At 43.2% G+C, this 22432-nt stretch overlaps 1 protein-coding gene across 1 annotated transcript in view; it reads left to right on the forward strand.

Moving 5' to 3' along the window:
- Positions 1 to 442: 442 nt before the first annotated feature.
- PLEKHH1 (pleckstrin homology, MyTH4 and FERM domain containing H1) overlaps positions 443 to 22432 on the forward strand; it is a gene marked incomplete at both ends in the record, with an annotated part of 53399 nt that continues 31409 nt past the window's right edge. The window contains 5 exons of the mRNA XM_082486012.1: positions 443 to 497; positions 9437 to 9612; positions 15343 to 15405; positions 18514 to 18663; positions 21817 to 21900. Coding sequence (XP_082342138.1) covers positions 443 to 497; positions 9437 to 9612; positions 15343 to 15405; positions 18514 to 18663; positions 21817 to 21900 — 528 coding nt within the window. The remainder of the gene's footprint in view (positions 498 to 9436; positions 9613 to 15342; positions 15406 to 18513; positions 18664 to 21816; positions 21901 to 22432) is intronic.

Below are 22432 nucleotides of genomic sequence, written 5' to 3' on the forward strand. Positions count from 1 at the left end.
ATGACTCCCTAAGGAAAATGGGAATTCTCCATTGTTTTGCTCTGTGCCACTCAAGACTGTGTATACAAAATATATGTTCTTGCTCAAATTCTAGCTTGAGTAGTACACGAGTGTCTTTATGTCCTGTGTATGAAGTACGACGAGATGACCATAACACGATCAAAGTACCAGAGGGAAATGGTTTCCCTGGCCCTCCCACTGGGTCCTCCCACGAGCGACTGGTTTATGCAGTGAGGTGATCCACAGCTGCCGGTCTCTTATTTTCTGCTGCATGAACTTGTCATTGCTGACTAGAAGAGAAGCAAGGCAGGGATTTGCAAGTCTGTGATGTGTCTGTCAGCACACTGTGAGCCCAGGAGAAACAAACTAAGGGGACTAGGCACAAAGGCCATTTTCAACATCTTTAAGCCTCTAACATAGGTGGGATTTATAGAACTACGATATGAAGCCTAAGTTCCTTGTGGAGAGGGACAATTACCTCAAACAGGTGTTTCAAGGCACTGTCTTGGTTTTTTGCAAGAATTTTCCACATAGGATTGAGCCTTTCGGGGGGCTCTGACACGTGGACTTGGTCTGGCTGGTGTCCTTGCCCCTTTGGGTAAGTTTTCAGTAGCACTGTCTGGAACGTAATGCTCTCTCCCACCTGCAGAACTATAACAGCTTTGCTTACTAGAGACAGAGTTTCTTCTGCTCTCATCTTCTGACACCTTGTTCTCGTGTATCTTTTTGTCCTTCTATTTAGGTTATCTTGGATATGGTGCTCTTAACAAAGCAGCCTGTGCTTGTTTTGCGATAACAATAATCTAACAGTGCCAAGCTAGTTCTCTTGGATCTGCCAGAGCATTTGTTTTGTCAATAAGATATTTGCTGTTTATACTAAATTTTATTTTTTGCTGAATGATTTGTCTGCAAATTGTAAAAAGCTGATATAGAGTGCTTGAGCAGACATATTAAAGATAACTCTGAAGGGAAATCCCTTGGGAACTGCGAGATACTACTGGCTGTTCTTACAACCTTCTCTCTCTGAAGTAAAAACAATTTTTCTATTTGCATTATTTAATAAAGCCACGTTTTTAATTTAAAAAAAATAATAATTTTGTTAAATAATTTAACAGAAGCAACAGAAGGCACAAGGAGGCACAGCTTTGTAGAATGTCTGCATTAAGGAAAAAGCAGCAGATAGTTGTGTGAGTGCTGATGTGGTTCTGGGACTCCAGGGGTTAAAGCAAGGTGTGTGCAGGCAATTCTTGGGGAGGTACTTTGTATAAAGTTCAGTGGCTGAGGAATGTCCTGGCAGTCAAGCTTCATTGCCTGGGAAAAACACAAGGCCAGACTGACATTTCAGTTAGTGATACAATCCCGTTGGCTTTGCTGGTGCAAATGAGAGAACTTGACCATTGCCTTTAGAGGAAGACTAAAAATACCTCATAAAATTCAGATTAAGAAATATTGTGGTTGCATGCTGTGGCTGAAGGGAGTCAGGAATAGAATGGGGAGCATGAAGGGAATAGCTCCTTTTCCCATTTTGTCTTTGGCCAGCCTCAGTTCAGGAGGGGATTCTGTAAAGCCCAAAGCTACCTTTTGCCCTCTGCAATACCTAAAGGGAGCCACAAGTCATGTTGGTTCTGGTCATTTATTACAATACCTTGATTGTTGGGAGTAACAATTAATACAGGTACACACACAACATACAGATTGTAGACAATTGGAGTCCTTTCCACTGGGAATTGCTGGAGAAATCTCTTTGGGTGACACTGCCCCAACAGCCAGCTCCTTCTCTGCCTGTATTCCTGCCTGTCCCTGCTCAGCTGGCTGAACAGGAGAGCTCCTTACCAGATGCCCATTTCTTTTCAGTTCTTTGCCTATCTCCACTTGGCTCTCTGGCCACCTCTGTGTTGTGCTATCCTGCTCTCTGCCTGAACCAGCTCTGTAATGCACGCTTTGTATTTTAGCCAGAGAGGAACAGGCATCTTCATTCAGCCAAATTCCCATGAAACTGGAAACGGATGAGAAATCTCAAGTGAAACAATCTTTAGGTAATGGCAAGGTCCACAGCGTCTTTGGAAATATGACTACTTATTTGGATAATGAGGTATAGTTTTCAGAGTGTGCCTTTAGTCACTCCAGTGTCCAAATCTTGACTTTATGTTTTTAGTTAATTTCGATATTTTACTCACTTAATCACATCACATCAGTCTTTTTATTTGTGTGTAGTAACTGATTTGCTACTCATTGTTTCTCTGCTGAGACACCAGTGCAAGCACACTATCAATGTGAGGAAGGAGTTTAACAAACAGCAAATCTTGGACCAGGCAATATCTGTGAGCCAGATAACCACACTTAAGATCTTGTTTAACCACGCCTAGTGAACAGCGTTACTTACAGCACTAGGAGATAAATTGGTTCAGTTCCTTTGCCTGCTTCCTCCATAGATTGTTTTAAGCCTGTTTATTTCAGACTGCCCTGTTTTGCATGGGCAGTCTCAACAAGACCCAAAGCACAGTTTCAGAGCACTCACGGATCTCTTATAACTGCTCAGTCTTTTCAGTGAAGCCCTTCCCCAACAAGCCACTCACTTTCTAGAGGAGGTGAGACCACCTTTCATGGCAGCAACGCAGGCCATGCCAAATGGACGTGCAAATCGGCCAGAGAGATACATGTCAGCATGACTGTCGTTGTCCCCACTGAGAGCTTCACAGAGAAATTTTTGAAGGATCTTTGATGAACGCAATGTGCCTGATGACAGAATAAGTAACAAGTAGTTGCTAAACCTGAACCAGAATGAATGACCTTTCGCTTTGAAACACACTGGTCAAAGGCCCAAAGCCCCAGGGACGTTTGATCCTGAAGTCCCCATTTGACTGCAGTCCCTTTCGCTCCCACGTGCCCGCCCTGGTCTGCTCAGTATCCAGAGGTGCTCGGGGGTGGGCAGTGACCGGCCTGCAGCAGAGGGCAGCCACGGGCAGCAGCACAAGGCTGTGTGCTCACACTTGCTTCCAGCCACCGGCTGTTCCTCGGCAGCGACATTGCCGGCTCTGTTTGAGTAACACAGGTAATATATATTCATATGAGTCAATATATATTCATATAAGGGAATGCTGTATGTGAAATAGCTCAGTAAGTGGTAGCCCTGTCCCTGAATAAAATATTTTGTGTGCTGGCACTATCATTAGAAATGCCTGAAGCCTCAGACTTGTTTGTCTGAGCTGTTTCATGTGAGAGATGGCCTGAGTACATGCGGCAGGATGGTGTCCTCTGGTCAGGAAAGCCATCGTTACACTAATTTGGTTTTCATCTCGAATTTGGCACCAACCCCATGCCCCGGGGCCGCCTACAACCAGTGAAGGGTGCTCCAGCTGGAGCGTGGGACGCTCCACCAGCCCCTCAGGGCTGCACTGGGAAGTGAGGGCAGCACGGCGTTGCTGATGCCAGCTCCCCGCCCAGCTGCTCCGCAGAAAACACCGCTGGATGCCTCAGGGCCGGGGGATGGTTTGGGAATACCAGCTCTGAAAGCTGGGAGATGACTTCCCAGGCGACAAGGGCCCGGCACCAACTGCTCTTCCTGAGCTCTGCCCGGGGGTTCCTCCAGCGCCGTTCGGCTTTGCCCAAAGGCGCTTGGCAGAACAAGATGGCTGCCCGCTGCAGGGGCAGCAGGAGCGCTCCCGCCTGAGGGGGGCAGCGGGCCGGCGCTCCGGACGGCCACGGGGAGCCCGGCCCGGGGTGCCCCGTCAGCACCGGTGCGTTCTCCGCACCCTCGGCCTCAGCGGAAGCCCCGGCGGAGGGTCCGGGATGGGTGGAATGGAGATGTCTCCGCCAGGGGCAAAGGGCGGCTGAGCCTCCTCACCTCCCGGGCCAGCCCCGACACCCGGGGCAGGGCGCTGCCCGCCCCACCTGCCTCGCCGCCGAGCCCGAGAAGGGGTTAAAAGCCCGGAGCGGGTGATGTCAGTTCCTGCGCTACTCGGGAGGGCCGGCTCTGATATTTGAGCCGGGCTCTCCCGCTCGAAGGAAAACGGGGAGAGAGAATGGCAAAGTGCTGAATGGGACAGAAGCCGCGCCGGGCACCTGCCTGCCACCCGGCACAGCGCAGCCGCCCGTGGCCAGGGCCGGCACCGCCGCGCTCCCAGCGGCCGCGCCGGGTCTGGAGGCTCCGGACGCCGCCGGCTGCGCCGGTCACTGCCCCCGCGGCGAGAGACCCGCGCCGGCCAAGGTGAGCGCGGGCGGGGAGGCGCTCCGGCGGCCCGGGCCCCCTCCTCGCTGGCGGGGAAGGTGTCCGTCGGCCCCCCTGAGGGGAGAGGGCGGTCGGGGGCTTTGGAGGGTTGGTCCGTGCCGGGTTGGCTGTGGTAGCCTTTCTCCCCGCTTTTTTCTTCCTTCCTTCAAGGTGATGGTAAGGGGACTGACGGAAGCGTTCTGGGGGTGATGTTGTGTCATCTCTGTTAATTGAGATTTGCCGCTTAAAATAAGTAGGTTTGCCTTCGGGTCTGGGACTTTGGTCCCTGAAGCTGCGCGGAGGAGGTGGGAGGAGGAGCGGCGACAGGAGGGGAGAGGACACATGTCAGTCCTGCGGTCTCCTGTGTCTTCCCGGCGAGCCTGGGTGTGTGGGGCAGGACCCCTGGAGGCAGAATGGCAAAACCAGGAGCCCTTTTCCTGCCCCGCGGCACTTCTGCTAGTCGAGCCACCTGCACTGATGAAGAGGGAAGTTTAATTATTTTTTCCTTCCTCTGGCCCTCGCCAAACCTTGCCCTGCCAGCAGCTCGGCACATTATTTCCCCCCCCCCCCCCCATGCTCTGCACATCCCAGGCCACACTCAGGAATGACAGTGTGGCTGAACAATTCCGATGGCCTCCGGGTTAAAAAGCCGGGGGGTGAAACTGGTTGTGGAGTGGAAAATGAGGTGGCTGGGGGCAGGGACTTGATTAATAATACAGGGTTTCCACACTGACTTTTGACCATCGCCCATGCTGCTGTCCTTCCTGGTGCTGATGCAGTGACATGGGGGGAAATCTCTCTCCCTTCATGTGTTACATTTGTCACATTTCTAATGATTCCTTTTGTAGTAAGGTGGTAGCTGAAAGCTAGACCAGTATTCAGCTCTGGTGTTCAGGCAGAGTCTGGTGCATTTTACTGGCCGGTGTTAAGCACTGCACTCTTTCTGTGCTGACCAAATCCCCTGTAACAGCCTGGGCAAACGGATTCCTTAGCTGAGGAGACACTTGCATTTCAAATACGGAAATACTGTTTCACTTGTCCACATTGTTTGCAGTGATTGAACAAAGCTGCAAAGACTTTATGTGCATTTATATCTGCACTTGAAAGTCTTCATGTTGATTAATTGCTTTTTATTCTCAGAAGGCTTTTCAGGTGGAAATATACAAAGTTTCTGAAGTGTTTTTAATTCTAGCCTGGATCCACATCTGGGACATCAGCTGATTCTGGTTTAAAAACGAAAAAAAACTCATGACATTCTGGTATAAAATTTAGATCCATCAGAATTACAACTGGATATGGGCACTCCGAGTAAATATATTCGTATTTATTTTAGATATGGAATTTAGTGTCAGAACTGTCTCTGATGTTGGTCAAAACTTACAGATATAGTCAAAACTAGGAGTCTCATGTCTGCATTTAGCAGTTGGTTCAGTCATTTTCCGCCCACTGAGTTCTAAGGACTTTGTAGGTCCCATTATCTTCACTGGAAGTTGTTTGATACTTAACACTGAAAATCAAGCTGATCTTTAAGAAGCATCTGTATGCATTTAAGGATGAAGTTTTGAAAATCTCAGCTTGTTTGAACAAAGTGGCTGCCTCCTGTTTTCCAAGTTCCTAAAGTAAGAATGAAAGTATTTGATTCCCAACTTCTTCATATGCCAAGTGGAAAAAAAAAAAAAAAACAAACCCCAAAAATCCAAACAGTTTTGTATAACCATATAAATTCATATAAATTCTTTATCTGATATGAAAAGTACCAGTATCGGGGGGGAGGGAGGAAGCAAAGAATTTAGTGGATTAAGATGGTTAAGAATTACAAAAAAATGGCATATGAAATGGCAGATCCAGTAGCAAGGATTTAAAGTCAGTCTGTCAAAGTAAAGTTGATATTGTAATTCATAAAGTACAGGTGAACTGCTTATGTTTAGGTGAATGGGAGAGAAGGAATGTTGCATTTAACAGTAAGTGAGAATTCAGAATAAATTTGAAGTTGTAAATAAAGTTGTAATTTAGGGGTAAATGTGAGAAATTGATATAGTATCTTTCCCTGGAAAAGGGTAAGGTTTTTGCTAGAGAGAGAAAAAGCTGTAATTCTAATCTCTGGGCTTCAGAAATCATTTGATATGATGACACATGGGGAAGTTATTAGCTTAAGTGGAGGAGATGGGGATCGATAGAAGAATGATTAGTTAAAGAAATGACAAAAGAGAATATAACAGCACTGTGCTGAAGGGGGGCTGTTAGAAGGCAGGTATTTTACTGGAAGAGTTGACTGACCCAGGGGATTAGTAAGGATAGGATAAACTCTAATGACACAAAGTAAAATTGCACATTAGAAGTAGTAATCAAGCGGACACAAAACCTGGGAGAACACTATTTAGAAACAGCAGAGGAGAAAGAGATCTGGATAGACTAGTCAATCATAGGGTAACTATGGGCCTGTTAAATTTTGCAATGGACTGTAGTACAGGGATTCTTGATCTTGTGGGGATCTGGCACAGACCTGTGCTTTATTAATCTGTTCCAGTATCATTGTAACAGCTCCCCCGCACTCCCATGCCTGGCATTTGTAAAGGCAAAGCAAGCTGAGATTCCTCTGCTCCAGTTGTGTTGGATTGTCTGTGAATGTCAACCACCAGTGTAATGTGGTTGTAATAAATGCAAATCCAATCAGGTGAGGTATTCCCTAGGAGAGTGGAAGGTACTAAATGCCTTTGCAGAAGGCTGTGGTGAGGCTGCATGCTGCCTTCCAGACGCAGTTGTGATCACCCATGTCTATGAAGGGGACTGAGAAAGATAAAACCCAACTCTTCTAGATGATGCACTCTAAAGCTGGAACAGGTGCAGAGGGAGAGTTGTGAGCTTTTCTTATGAGACTAAAAGAGCCCCGTATCTTTAGCCTTGCAAAATGAGGTCTTTAAGGAGAAGCTTTTGATATCTATAAATATACCAAGGGGTAAATACGAGGGAGGGAAAAAACTAGCTAAGCTGAAGGGCAATATTCTACAAGAATGAACAGATACAAGCTGGTTATGACTACATTTATGCTGGTAATTAGAAGGTGGCTCATTAGAGGGGTGAGGTTCTAGAACAACAGGAATAGTGGGAGCAAAACTGCCTGCACGGTTCTAGGGAAGGGCTGCATTCATTTATGAAAGGGGTTATATGATGCAGTTGTCTAGAGTGAGAAGGAACGAGACTTAATGATTCAGGACATCTGTCCCAGTTTTAGACTTCCTATTCAGAATGGGGTATTTTAGTTCAACCAGAAGTTAAGGACTATCTGAGGAAATTGCTTTTGCTCTGGCATAAGCTGTGTGGTAAATCAGATTAATTTTACCTTGTGCCATTAGAGTTTATCCCATTCATTCATATGTCCTCTTTGGACTTAAGCTCTATGAATAAAAACTAAAATCTCTTTATACCTGTATGAAAGATAAAAGAATCTCATTTGAGAGCTGAATTATGATGACCATAACAGAGTTAGCTCTAAACAAACTTATGGTGTTGTAGGATCCTTCCATGACTTAGTGCACTCTTTTGGCTTGAGGAGGTCTGATAGCACTACCTAAATGTGACATCCTACAATGCTGTGAAGTGTGCCAAAAGTAGCCTGGTTAAATGCCTGGCAAGGAGCTAGGGCTAGAGATTAGATCAATGTGCTGGACTGGGCTATGGAAAAGGATCACCTCTGTATTTCTGTAAAGCTGGAGGTGTGCTGCTTGTAGAATTCTGGTCTCCCTTCCTATTGCAGAGTGTTTTCAGTGATGCAGTACCAAATATGAGTGTGCCTTTTTCTTGTTTTATTTAAACCTACCTTCTGACCTGGAATGGGATTTCCCAAATTGTTAGAAAGGCAGGCAACTCGCTGCCTAGAAAACTTTCTGTTACTGAACAAAGCAACCTGTATATAAAAATAACTTACAGGTAATCTTTGTAGCTAAAGGGTATAAAATGTACCTTCCTTAATTCAGAATAGCAGGGAGATAGCTGGCTAGAAGGACTTGCTGTGTAATGTATACTTACACTATTATGTATACTTAGGGTAACTTGAATCTGAGGTCTTTTACATGCAAAATATGAGCCACGTGTCCTGGTGAATGGGTACAACTAGAGGGACCTCTTAAGCTTTCCCACCCTGTAAAGGCAGATGTAAAGGCAATGAGGCTGAGCGACTTCACTGCTCTCTACCAAGTCTTGACCTGTTGCTTTGGCCCCAGTTCAGGAAAGCACCAAGTTTGCCTGTGAGCAGGTGAGAAGTTCCTTTAATAAGTATGTGTTTCAGTGTTTTGATGAAGCTGATGAACTAATAACTGCTCTGGCTTTGTAAACATTTGTTATCGTAGGGCTGTACAGGTGGCTGCTGAACTGTACACACTGAGTTGGTACTATATTGTGAGTGCTGACAAATGCCTGAATTTGATTACGGACACTTATTACCTACATTTTACGTATCTTTTAAAATGAGCACAAAGTATCTGAAATGTCTGAACAGCTACTGATTAAGAAAATAAAACAACATCAAATGTCACAGCTTTTTCCACTTTGTGGAGTTGTATCACTTGATGTCTACAAGGACTTCAGCAGACATGCATGTTTTGTCTTCAGCCTTAGTTTATTCCTGACTGGGATCTCTTTATGTTTTAACAGAGTGATTGTTTAGATACTGTGGTACGGCCACTCTTCCACTCTTCTTGTGGACTGACTGTATAAAGTAGTTAGGGATTGGGAACACTGTTGCTTCATACATCACATCTTCTTAACACAATGTGTATGAGATAAGGTACTGGTGCCCCAAGTTAATAATGGATATGTAACCTGAGTTATGTTTAAGAGGTTTTAGTGATTTGAGAGTTTACAGCCATACTGGTACAAAGGAGGCAGGAGTAAAAATACTTCTAGTCTATAGGTAGATGCTGAGCAAGGCTGTAAGGATGGCAGTAAGGCTGTTTGTGGCATATGCGGTATATTGCATTAGTAAATTATTTACTTACTCTAAAGGTGAAAGTTTATTTGAATATTGTTCTGTTATCCATTAAAAGAGTGACCTCTGGCAGAGGGCAATATCAATGACTTGGGATATTACTATTTCATTTTCTGCTTGCAGCAGAAATGGCCTTTGTTACTAGTCTGTAAGAGGGACCAAGGAAGACTAGGCACAAGGGGTGAAAAGCATGCCTGTCTAAAATATGCTTGTGGTTTGTTGTTCCCCCCTCTTCTCTTCTGTAGGGTTTTTAGAGCACCTCAGACGACATCCCAAGTGGATGATTAACTTCACAATGGCAGAACTCACAGTGGAGAACGGTAGCTGTATGGACTGGCAAAAACGATGCCTTGCATTGGAGTCCCAGCTCTTCAAATTCCGCTTGCAGGCAAGCAAGATCCGAGAGCTGTTAGCTGAGAAGGTGAGGCAATGGTGGCTTCTACTTTGTACTGACTTATGGTATGAAAGCAAAAAATCCCTAAATACTGAGCTATCCAATAAAACTGTTACTTGCAGTGGAGATCTATTCCTTGATTACAGTATGTCGTTGCACTCTGCTTCTTACTTGAGATACAGAGATGTGCCTGTCAGAGTGGTGTAAATTGGCATTAGTGAAAATAAGAATTTGGCCTTGTTTACAGTCAAAACCAGGTATTTGTACTGTACTGGAAAACATTGTACCAGCAAGATTCTGGGTATCTAAAGTGACTGAGGCAGCTGCAGAGCAAGGATGGATATTTTGGGTAAGAACAGCTGGTTCGGGACTTGGCTGGCAATAGAAAAGCTTACAGGAGCGTAAATTATGCTGTAATGTTCAAGAACTGGACAGGAGTACGTGTACTGCCATAGTGCTAGAGTAACATTGCATATCTAGTCAAAACATTCTGGGGATACTGAAGAGCAGGACTGAGATACTTTGAGATCTGAATGTTAGAAACTTGCATGGCATCTGTTTTAGAGGCATTGCCTACTAATCTCTTTCAGGTGCACTAAGTGAACTCGTTTGCAATGCTAGGGGAGAGGACTGGCAAAGATTTGAGGGTTTTGTTGTGTTTTTTTTTTTTTATTTCCGTTATGATGTGGATTTTTGGTGTTTTTTTTTTTTTTTTACCTTAAATTGAGTCTTTTTTTCAATTTGAATTAAAGCTTTTTCACTAACCTCTAATTTGCATCAAATCCAAGTTTGTAGGTTGCTGTGGGGTTCCTTCATTGTTTCAAAATGTGGCTTACATTATCACAGTCCAGTCCAAGATCACTCAAATATTCAATTACTATTGGAAAGTGAGAACAGTTCTGAAGTTGAAATCTTTACAACTGACTGCAGTTTACTCCAAATGCTTTTAAGCTGTACCTGATGTCAGATATGTTCTAAACTCACTTTTGCTCCATTTTGTATTATGTAACTTTTATGTATATATTCTTGTTTGTTGGGTTTGGATGTAAAAACGTCCAAATGACATCTACTTCAGAGTAGAGCAATTTTCATCCCTGCTTTCACTGTAATTACATTTCCATTAATGTTGTATACTGCATGAGACATTCATTCTACTCCTCGTATTTTAAGAAATAATGCAACTGAGTGCTCTCTTCATCTTTTCAAGCAGCTTCTGAGATGGACCTTAGTGACTACTTACCTTGGAAAACATTGAAAGTGGTCATACAGTCCCTCTAGATAATGGCGCATTAAAGAAATCATCTATAGGTGTGATGCAGGTCTGGTAAAGACAACCAGTACTCATATGCAGCACTCTATACCTGCTGCATTATGGAATCTGTGGCCTTGTGCTTTATTAATTCCTGCTTTGAGAAACCCATGCACAAAACAAAGAAACCTGCCTATAAGACTTTCTTTTTGGAGAACAGTCTTGCCAGAGATCTCTTTAGGGAGGTTTGTGGGCCACGTCAGAGAATGAAACTGTCATCTGCTGCGGGGGGCTTCTCAAGGAAGGGGCCCGACTGCCATTAGTCCAACCTCTCGGTCAAAGCGATGTTCCCGTTGTTAAGATTAAGGAGCAGCTTGGTTCAGTGATCGGGTTACTCTGTAACTACTTGTACAGTGCTGTTGTAGGCTTACTTGAAGGGTCAAAGAGCTAGGAGTTTTGCGATTCCCTACTCTGAATGTCATGTGGGAAGGGGAGAGCCTCAGGGACTGTGGGTCAGCTCCAGCAGGCTCTCCTGATGCAGGTGGACTTGAGGCACTGGGGCAGGTGCTCAGCACACAATGGTCACGCTGAATGCTGCTGTTAGGAATTGTTCTGTGCCCCAGGTTCCTGACTGCTCTGCAACAACTTGCTCAGAGACCCTCCTTCCCTCCTCCTCAGTTGCCATAGGGCTCCCCAGCAGTCACAGCAACTGGGGCTCCTGTCCATGCTGCATCCTTCTGCCCCTCAGGTGGGCAGTGATGCAGAACTAAAGGAGGCGCACGCTTTATGCATAGTGATGCCAACTCCAGGGATTTTTATCATGTATTTTATAGCAACTGTGATTTTTAAATGTTTTTTTCTTACAGTTCTATCTGTGAGAATGAAAAGATCCAGACTTATTTGAAAGAGTACTGCATTTTCAAAAAGTTTTTTTGGGGAGGTGGGGGAGAAGATCTTGAAAAATGTGAAGTTTGAAGCTGTGGGGCCAACCTGTGGTGATCATTGCCCCTGAGATCCTCTAACATGGTTTGCAGCCCCAGTGAAATTAGTTTGTTGTTTGGTTATTTTTTTTTTTAAAGTTGTTTTGCCAGTGAAAGTGAAGAACAGTGTTAACAGCAGTGTGGTACTTGCTCACCAGCAAGGTTGTCTCAGCGGTCTAGAAGCTACTGATTGAAAGGCTTGAAAACCTGATACCCCACCTTTTAAATCAGTCTTTGTAACCAATTTTATGATTTTAAGGCAGATTTTACTATTTTAACTCTCAAAAACCCCCAAACCCAACTACTTATGCCTGGCATTGGTAGTACAATGTGCACTAACAGTTTAAATACTTCAGATTTTTAAAATCCTCTTAGATTGAATAATCTAGATCACAGTTCAGAACATGAAGAATTTAAAGCCCAACGTTTTAACTGCCAGTGCCCTAGTTCACATGGTGTGAACTTCCATGTTGGTAGCTCAGTCTCAGCTATCGAGTGGTGCTGCCCAAGCTGTGCAGAGCCTGGCTGTGGGTCAGTGTGGCAGAGGGACCCCAGCCCCTGGCCTCCAAGACAAAGCTCTGCCATCCTGCTGGACCCTCACAGGGCAAGAGGCCCCTGGGTCCTGCCTTGTTGTGGACATCAGCAGGGATCTTGTCTCTTTAGAAACAGGCAGTTGTTTCCACTCTGACTTTAGTGTACACACACAAAGAAAGGGGTTCTCCTCTGTTGGTGAGCGACATTGCAGGCGGTTGCCTTGGCAGCAAGATGACCTGGTTAGGAGTGATCTCTGGAAGAGAACAACAGGAGGAAAATGAGGCTAAGACACGCAGGAACTTTTTTCACTCCGTTTTATTTAGCATGTTTTGAGCCATCAAGAGAGGGAAAGCCTGTGTGAATGGTTGATAGGAGGATCTTTTGCAGCTTTTAGAAGGGCCATCTGCATAGCTTTTAACCTGCTTTTGTCTTACTTCAATAAACAATGTCATTTGGAAAAAGCCTTTTTTGTCTCATGCAAGCATGGCTGTACAATTGGGCCTGTTTCTCTCTATACAAGCTGTCTGGGCTAATGTTGGGGAGAAGAGTTACTTGCATTTGGCTTGGTCACTAAGTTTTTTATGTGACCTGGGTCAAGTTGCTTAGTAGCATTTGTCAAATTATAAAGCATTTTGAATGAAAGGACCCATGTAAATACCAAGCATTATTATTAATTCATTGAGGGATTTGAAAGAGCCTTACAAGCATGGATGTATTAAATCTGAATGTGGTCCAGTGAGACAGCTAACACTGGGGATGGGTGAAGTAATCATTTTGTGTACATGAGAAACATAGTAGTTATTTAACAGTTCATAGTAGGACAACCCAACAATGTTGTACAGGAAGTTAAGAAAAGTACAAGTTCATTTAAGGCTACGGAGGGAATTAGGATGACAAGAGTAATTTGTTTGACTGGAACTTAGCCAGGTCACCCTGCTTGCACAAGAAGTTTCATAACTCTTTAGTGATCAGGAATGGTCCCAACATACATTCTCTGTCCTGATGAGGAACCGGGACTGCTAGCAATGCAAAGCAAACTGTCACGAGGCTGGGACAATAAGGAGTTTTTCAGTCTGAACAGTGCTGTCTTAAAATAACCCGAGTCTTTCATGGAGATTGCCCACCTTGTGGAGGATTGAATTATCAGTCTAAGAGGATCACCTTTGGGAAAATCACCAGGGATTAATCAGAAATCAAGCAGGTTCATCAGAAAACTAGCAGAGGACATTGGCTCTGAAGCTACTGTCATAAATAGTCTTTGTTTCACAAGGTGTATTACATCTCCAGTTAGCATCTGTCTTTCACCAATATATTATGCTACTACCTGTCTGTGGTGATGACTATCCACAGACTAATAGATAAATGCATGGTTAGATCACTGTTCCTAATGGACACAGACTTGTGTTGTAACCCAGACCACTACTATCAGTGTTATATCACCTTGAGCTCAGTCTCTACCAAGACTCTTAAAGGCTGGATCAGAGGACCTTTGGCCATCTGTACAATCTTCTGTGACATCTTTCTGTTCCGCTGCCAAAGAAATGGCCTTTAATTTGGTTATTAAGCTCCATAAATTGTGATGTCCTTGATTGCTTGACTGAAAAACAAACCTGAGAGGTATTGTGCTAAATGTGGCATTTTCTCATCTTCATGGTTTGAATTTGCTATGGCGAGGCTTTTTTAGTTATATGACCTAATGGTGTCCTTAATAGGTGTCTACATTTATGTACCTTTCTGGTATGTTCCTCAATAGGTGTCACTCTGCTTTTATGATCAATGTGTATGTATGAAAAGGATGGTTGTCTTGTTGTCATCTGAAGGAAGGGAAATGGAAACACAGGAATGCTGACATCTCCATTCTGGGTGATCAACCCAAGAGGAATAAGTCTCATTTTCAGAAGTATTGGTTTGGTCCTCATAGTGACCAATCTGAATACTTGGTGCCAGTGCTTTATCAAGAATCATAAAATGCATTGGAGAGGAAAGGATCTCAGTTCCCCTTATAGTTTGTTTTCTGCTTGAAGCATGATTCTTTTAATCTTCTGAAGCTGCTTCTACGTCACTCCTTCATTAGTAAAACACAAGTAAATGATGGAAACTCTGTGAAGCATCCCTCAAATTTTGCAGCTTAGTGGATGAAACTTAGTCACTGACTTCATATTACTGGGCTTAAATCTGAGACCCGTTGAAGCAGGGCAGGTGGTGGAAGATTACCTTGCAAGCACTGAATGAGATCCTAAGTTGCTATTAAAAAAAAAAAAAACAAACCAAAAAACAAACGGCTGGGCTCTCTTGGTGAGTTGTTAGAGGAACCCCAGGTATATCTGCATTTCACTGAGAATTAAGTGATTTATATACATTTAGAATAAAATTCTATTCAGTATCATTTGACTTCAATAGCAGCAATGCTCAGATAAAGAATCACAGAATTGTCAGTTTGCAAAGCTCTTTAAAATGAAAAGCATAGGAAAATTAAGACCATTGTTAATCTTGTCAGTTATGAGCCTGTGATGCTTTTGAAGCCAAAGCAAAGTATTCATTGGTTATAAGGTGGCATCATAGAGAACATGCTGTGAGCTTTCCAAGATGTATTAATTTTTATTTATCATTGTGAATAAATCCTAGCTGAAATAAAAACAGGAAAGAATGGCGTGCTGTAGACAGGCTTCTTGCAGGGACAGCCCATGGTGTGTAAATTGTAGAGACAGGGTCAAGACTTTGGGACTATTCCCTTGACCCGTGTAATGAATGATGAAGCTTACTAATGAGAAAACAGTTCCGGTAAATTCAAAGTAGGGCAAAAGACTGGAAAAGGTCAAAGGCTTTTTTTTTTTTCCCCTGATCAAAGCTGTCCAGTTAACCCAACAGATGCCAAAGATCTGTAAACCTGCACAAAAAATGGAATATTCCTGGGTAAAACCAGTGAATTTCCAGGTGATGTTAATTTCTTTTGTTTCTTTCCCCCTCTTCCCTCCATCTCTTTTGGCTCTGAAGATGCAGGAATTGGAACAGAGAGTGATAGAAGCAGAGCAAAGAGCTGAGGATGCAGAGAAACAGGTAAGATATTCTCTTATGGTTGCTCTGGTACAAGCCAAGCAGGAACTTACTCTAAATTCCTTCCAGTCTAGCATACAGACAGCACTCTGCAATGCTGTGCTCTGCTAGGGAAACATTGATTTACAGTGGTGAATGGATCTCCTGGTCTACTTCCCAGTCTTTGAGCCTGAGCTACGAACAGGTGCCTAAATAGGTTGAACCCTAAGCGAAAACCAGCACCTTATATCTGCCTCTCAGCTTCACAGCCTTTACTCCCTCATCTATGATAGGGATAGGCATGCCTGGTTATGGAAAAGGAAGGGGATGTTGTACCTCGGGATTAAAATGCAGAGATAGAGCTGCCTGGCAGGTCCTCAGAAAACAAATATTTAAGAGTACTGGTAAGGACTTGTCTACAAGTAGAGAAGGTTCTGAAAAAGAAGTAAGGGTGTGTCTGCCAAACCTGTCACTTGTTTTGGACTTCCTTTTTAGTAATTATTGCTCTGGATTGGGAGCCCATGGAGAAAAGCAGTAAGAGCTGGATTCATTGCATATTACTGTAACCATCTAAAAATTAGGCATATTGTCTAAGCTAGTCCTTCTATGCTTCTTGAATTGAGAATGCTTCTCCATTGAGAAGGGGAGAGAGAGAGAGACTTCAGGTTGTGAACAGGCTATAAAGAGTAATGGACCTTTGGAAGGCAAACTGCTGTACAGTCTGCGCTGTGAGGAGTATAGTAAAACAAAAGATCTAGGAAGGGCCAGATGGTCTGAGCTCCTGCATCACAGCAGACCACTGCTGAAGGGAGGGTTTGAAGTGAATCAGCTCCCTCCAGCTGGGCAAGAGCTGCAAGACTGAGCATTGAGTCAGAGATTAAAGTTCAGAACAAAGAGCCATGCAAGATGTCCAAGAATGGCTGTCAAACAGGACTTAGGCAATGAAGGACTGAATGGGTAGTTTTATAAGCACTGGGAAACATATTGCCTAGGAATCAAGATCTTGAAGCAGTTGGTAAGGTATTCTGTCTGCAGAACGTGCTATTCCATGCCAGTTTGATATTGCTGTCAAAATATTTTTCTGACCAGCTTAAATATAGTTAAGATACCGTGTTTAGTCACCATGCTGTTGGCCTCTATGCTAGATCAGCAATTGCCAACCAAGAACAACGGTTGTTCTTGGGAGTGGTATTGGTAAGTCCACACCCAGCCAAGACAGGCAAAGGTAACAGTATCACTGTGACAGCACCAGCAGGGAATGTAGTTATTGCTATAGGCCAATGAAGGAGGTTTCATACTAGCAGATACTTCAATGACAGGAGTAGAGTGTCCATGAATATGGTGACATGCAATGACAGCCAGGGAGCAGGTGGAGACCAAGTCAAATCCAGGTCAGAGAATGGGTAAGAAAGGGAGAACTTGGCTGGGAAGGTGTAGGAGAAATGAGCCTTGCCTTCACTCAGCTGCCACCAGCAAAAATGAGGGTTGCCTTCACTCACCTGCCACCAGCAGTTCTGCAGCCATGTGTTGGCAAATTCTAGAGACTAGCAAACTTCAAAGCTGTAGGGTCTGCCTTTCCAGCAGCCCAATCAACATCCCAAGATAAGTGTTCCTAGAGAAATACTTCATTGCTGCCTGACAGCCTGAAGAAGTGACTGCATAAGGAGTAGGACCATTCCCTTTGACTAACAAGTATATTCACCATGAATGAGAAGCAGCTGACAAATGAGAGGGCTCCACATCAAGAGTAAAATCCCTTGTTATCTTTCTCTCCAGGAGTCTGGGGGGTTGGATTTGTTAATTCAATGGGCTCCCTGTAGCTGCCAACCTCAATTAAGGAAATCACATGTTTGCAGTCCTCTCTCTGAGCCTCTAGTACAGAGTCAGCATTTAGGCATCAGACAGAAAGGAGGGGCCATTTCTTTTTACTATAATCACCCTAAACTCTAATGAAAACACATCCGACTCAGCAGGCTTAGTTTTCTGGCTCGGATGTTGGGAGCCTACCTTTCTGATTCAGTATGAGGAAGAGGCAGTTTGCTTCTCTGCCTAATGCAGGCGGACAGGAGGACAAAACACAGCTTCTGCAAGTATGAAGTGTAGGCTGCTCAACAGAGCATGAGTAACTCTCTTGCACAGACTCTGTTTAGTGCTCGGACCATTGCCTGCATTCTGCCTTCCTGATTCCAAACTCATGCAAAATTAATGGTATCTGGAGTTGGTTTCTTTGCAGATTTAGTCCCTCTGGGATATTTTCCCATCATCAAATGCTGCAATTAGCAGATTTGAGTTAAGTCAGCAGAATTGCATTCACCTTTAGAAATGAAATCTTATAATCCATTGCAATATGGTGATGTAATAATAAAACAGACTAGCATATTGAAAGCCGTAGGTTTTGAAGAAAGCAAAGAGGTTTTAAAAATTAGCTAAAAACCTGAAAAGCTTCAGCAGCCGCTAGATTGTGGTGCATTGAAACTTTGTCTGTAGTGAAGGAGCGTTACATTGGTGCTTCTGTGGAGAGGAACAAGTGTTGGCACTGGCAGGAGCTCAAAGACAGGCAAAACTTCTGAAATATCTAACATGGTAACTCCTTAGCAGGTGTGGAAAAAACACTTGTCGGAAAGCCAGAAGTTGCCAGAATGTTGTCTAAGCTGGGGGCAGGAGGAGGAAGGAACTCTGTAATACATTTCCCTATAGAAATCTTGACCTGAAGCAAATATCTGGGATTTTGTGGTGTATACCTTGATAGTAAATGAGGTAAAAAGCTGAGCATGGTATTGCAAAGGAGTAAAATGTGGTGTACCTTACCCATATGTCTATGTAGACTATAGTGCCTGTATGGTCTCTTTGGCTAATAGTGTGCAAATATTTCACAATTCACAATGTGCTTATCTGTTCATGGTTCAGTTTGCATCTGTTACTGCTTCAGCATTACAAATGAATGGACAATGTTCTTTTCACATATGTGGATATAAACCAAGTGTGACTTGAAGGTTGGGGTTTTTTTCTTCCCTTCACAACTTCAAAAATATGAAACCCACAAATACTATCAGTTAGGGTCTTACCACTAGACAAGGAGCTCCTTCATTTGCATTGTTTTGTTTTGTTATTTCCCTCTGATTGTTGTTACAGGTCAGAGTTATGGAAGAGAAGATAAAACTAGCCAACATGAAGACTGGTGAATCAGACAGCACTCTGCACAGGAAGTACCAAGAGCTGATGGGTACAGTGCAAGGAAAAGAAGATCTGATCAACAGATTGGAGACACAGCTAGCAAAACAGGTGAAGATATTTTCTACAGGGAGACCTGTAGCTTTCACAAGTTGGAGGGACTCTGTAATGTATGTTTCAAGGGTACAGATTATGTCTCTGTTACGTATTAGCATCTCAGTTGCCTTTAGATCAGCTGTAAAATGATGCCCTGCTCAGTGCAAGATCCTCTCCTTCCTTTCTCTTTTCAGACAAAAAACATCCATTCAGCCTCAGTAGCCTCAGTAGCCCTTGTCTCTTCATTATAGGAAACTGGTTTATGTCCCTAAAGGACTTCCTTATGTTACTGTTGAGTCAGTGTTGAGACCCTGAATTGAAATGCCAGAGTTGTCACAGTATTTCTCTGGCTTCCTAGCGTCCAGATTGCTCTTCAAAATCATGATGTGGCCCATCTCTGACTCAGTATTTGCTGTTTCTTGGGAAGGGACTTTTCTCAGTCCTCAGCAGTCCTTTAGCATAGTTCATCTCTTGCCAGATGTTCTCATTATAAAAGAGCAGTTGTTTCCCAGTATGTATAGTTCTTAGTCTTCCATTCTCAGTTGGTGGAAGGAAGGAACTACATCTACAGCAGGGCTTGTATTTCAGCTCTAGTAAAGGCCTTGCCCTGTGGTCTTTATAACATGAGGAATGAGGTATTCTTATGTTCATAAGTAAATACTTTTAAATGGAAATAGCTCATTAGAATTTTACACAAAACATACTTTGCCATTTGAGTTACATTTTACATTTAACTAATTGTCACCTATTTCAAGGGCAAAATAGATTGTTAAGCTGTCTGAACTTACTCAGACCAAATGTAGCGTGGAGGTCAGGCATCAGGTCTTTGTAATACTCTGGGTTTCAGGTCAGTTCCCAAGGCCAGCTTGCTCAGGCAGAATGTAGATGAAATTTCTGCGTTTTGCAGGAGAAAGGTGTTCAGAAGGAGCTACAATAGTAATCAAGGTCTCGAAGCAGGTTTTGCAATGAAAGATGGAAGAAATTCTGATTTACCCCAAAAATATGAGGTGTGATTTGATTAAAATCAACAAACACAAGTGGGACAGAATGTTCTGTTAGTATAAATATCTTTATTCTAGCAACAAGAGGCAAAATGAGATTCTAGAAATGAAAGCTGAAGCTTGACAATTTCAGACAAGAAATGCTTTATCAGGGTCACTGGTTTAGTTTCAGAATGGGATGAGACAGTGGCAGTGCTGGAAGGTCACTAAGGGTCCCTGTAAGGCATCCTATTTCTTTCCACTGGAATGGGGAGAGCTGTTGAGTTCAGAGTGTTGTTAAGAGAGCACTGAGGTCGTGTCTGGACCGCACAATAGCATGGGACATAAAGAATCTCTAACTGCTTCTTGGTCTTAAAGCACAATAACTGCATCTGTGGGTGCTGTGCCTGAGTGAATTGGTGCTGCTTAGAGGCAGGGCTTTCTAAGCTCTGTGACAATGCTGTTGTCATGTCACTATTCTACTTTAGGATTCTAAATAAAATATTGGCATTGCACTTCACCATGTAGCATAGCAATATTCTGAACCTTTTACCTCTAGGTCTCCGATCTGAGACAAGTCTGGGTCATTAGGGATTCAAAGGCATTACCCATGTGATGGCTATTCAGAGGACTATGGTAGATCCACTATATGTGCCAGATCATTTCAGACCAGTAGGCATGGTTAATATTCTGACTCCAGCAAAGGCCGGTATCTGATGATTAGGAACAAACACAGCCATGTTCAGGGAGAAAAACTAAATAAATCCTCCTCTTGAAGCATCAGATTTGATTACTTTTATTTCATTATGCTCAACTACAAATGTTAATGCTACCCAAAATGTTGCCAAGGTCTATTTTAAAATCAGCAAACTTATTTGAATCAGAACTTTTAAATGTGCAACTATGGTGATGAATAGCACGTGGTGATTGAAAGCAATGTGAAGATGAGGGGAATTTCCTGCAGAATATTGTGTATTTATATGGTATTCATTAAATGAACTTACACTCTTCAGTGTGAAAAATTTAAAAAGGAAGGGGGGGAAGCACTGACATTTTCATTATCATAATTACTGGTATTTGTTCACATTAGAAAAAAAATATCTAGCAGGGAAACCACCAGCTGCTACCAGAAGGTATTACCTTTGTCCATTTAATTAGAGAAACCAGGGCTGAATGTACCATACAGAGTATATTCCCCCTCCCTCCCTCTCTTGCTCCTGCAACTGATTTCTCCTTGTAGTTAAGTCATTACGTAGGTAGGAGACCTTTCAGTGACATTGCTTCTGATGAAGCCACACAGGAGATGGACAGAACGCTTCAGGTGATCATAGTATCAATCCAGCATGTTTCAAAGGAAATTCCCAGAAAAGGAAAAAAACTGCAGCTGAGAAAACACAGCTGCAACAATGATGTTGTAGCAGTATTGCCCAAGCAGATACTTGGGGAAAAATGTTCATTGTGCAAATCAACAGTATTCCCATAACACCTTTGTGTGGACTAGAACCTGTTTTAATGGATATGTAAACATACAACCACTTATACCATCTCAAAACCTTAGGTCTTAGCATTTCAAGGTCAAGTTTTGGAGCTTTTTTTATCCTGAGTTTGCTGTCTTTTTTTTTTTTTAATTTACTTTCTCAATATGAATATTGTGCTTGTTATATTGTTGGTATTAGTTTGCATCTCATGCACCTTTAAAGTTTATACTCTACACTTGTGCTTGCAGCAATCGAATCCCTTCTGCTTGGAAGAATGACACTGTTTTATACATTACTTACATGCACTGTTTAATTCTTATTAACTTTAGCCAACAATATGTGTGTGTAGGCTGGGGGAACACTACAGATGCTCAACAGCAAACCTCAACATTGCAAAATCATCTAAACCAGGAAAAGTTGCAGACTGTACTCAAAATAAACTTTGGTAGGTGGGCAATTGTTACCTGAGCTGGATTTTGCTATTCCACAAAAAACTCTTAAAACAACCCCCTGAATTTGACTCCAGGGACCATGTAAGACAACTTAGAGCTTGATTTTTCAGAGGCCGGCTAAATAATAATATCCAAATAGCAGTCTTTAATCTTACATCTGGAATGGAAGCTTCAGTGTTTAAGTCACTCCTGGTGCGATAACTTACTGAGAACGGTTAGTTGTACTCTCCTAATGCATCTAATCTTTTTTTGGCACAGAAACAGTTGAGGACTGAGGAAGCCAAAATTGTTCAAGAGAAAGCTGCCAAGATCAAAGAGTGGGTAACATTTAAGCTGAGAGAGGTGAGTCTTTAGCTTGCTGCCAGCTTTCAAGGCCTATGACTAGGTACAGTGGCTGCACTGCCAGTGGGCTCCGATGTAGGACAATAATCTGAGGACAGTCAATCTGCCACAGAGGCTTTCTGCTTGTTTGGCCCTACACACACTCAATTGCAGAGCTAGGGTTGTCCCTCTTACTGAGGGCTATTTACTGCTTTGGGCAAACTATAAATGACTGTGAAATCACTAATGCCCAATAGCAGTCTCTGAAGACTTACTAGTCACAAGTGACTTTCACCTAACTTTCCTCTGCCTCTCCCTTTTTTTTCTGGGTGTGGTTTCTGTCTCTTTTTCTGACAAAGCAGCTATGACACAAACACAAGTCCTTTGCTCTTCCTTAATTTGCCATCTCTGACTAATGCTGTTTTCCTACTGCCCAGCATTTTCTCATGTCTAACCTCTCCTTCCTATCCATCCAGTGGACTTATTCCTCTGTCTGGGCCTAATTCAATATGCTCTAGAAAAACAGAGATAGCAATGGGTCAGCACACAGTTT

The sequence above is a fragment of the Vanellus vanellus genome (genome assembly GCF_965231255.1).
Source record: "Vanellus vanellus genome assembly, chromosome: 6".
Taxonomy (NCBI): domain Eukaryota; kingdom Metazoa; phylum Chordata; class Aves; order Charadriiformes; family Charadriidae; genus Vanellus; species Vanellus vanellus.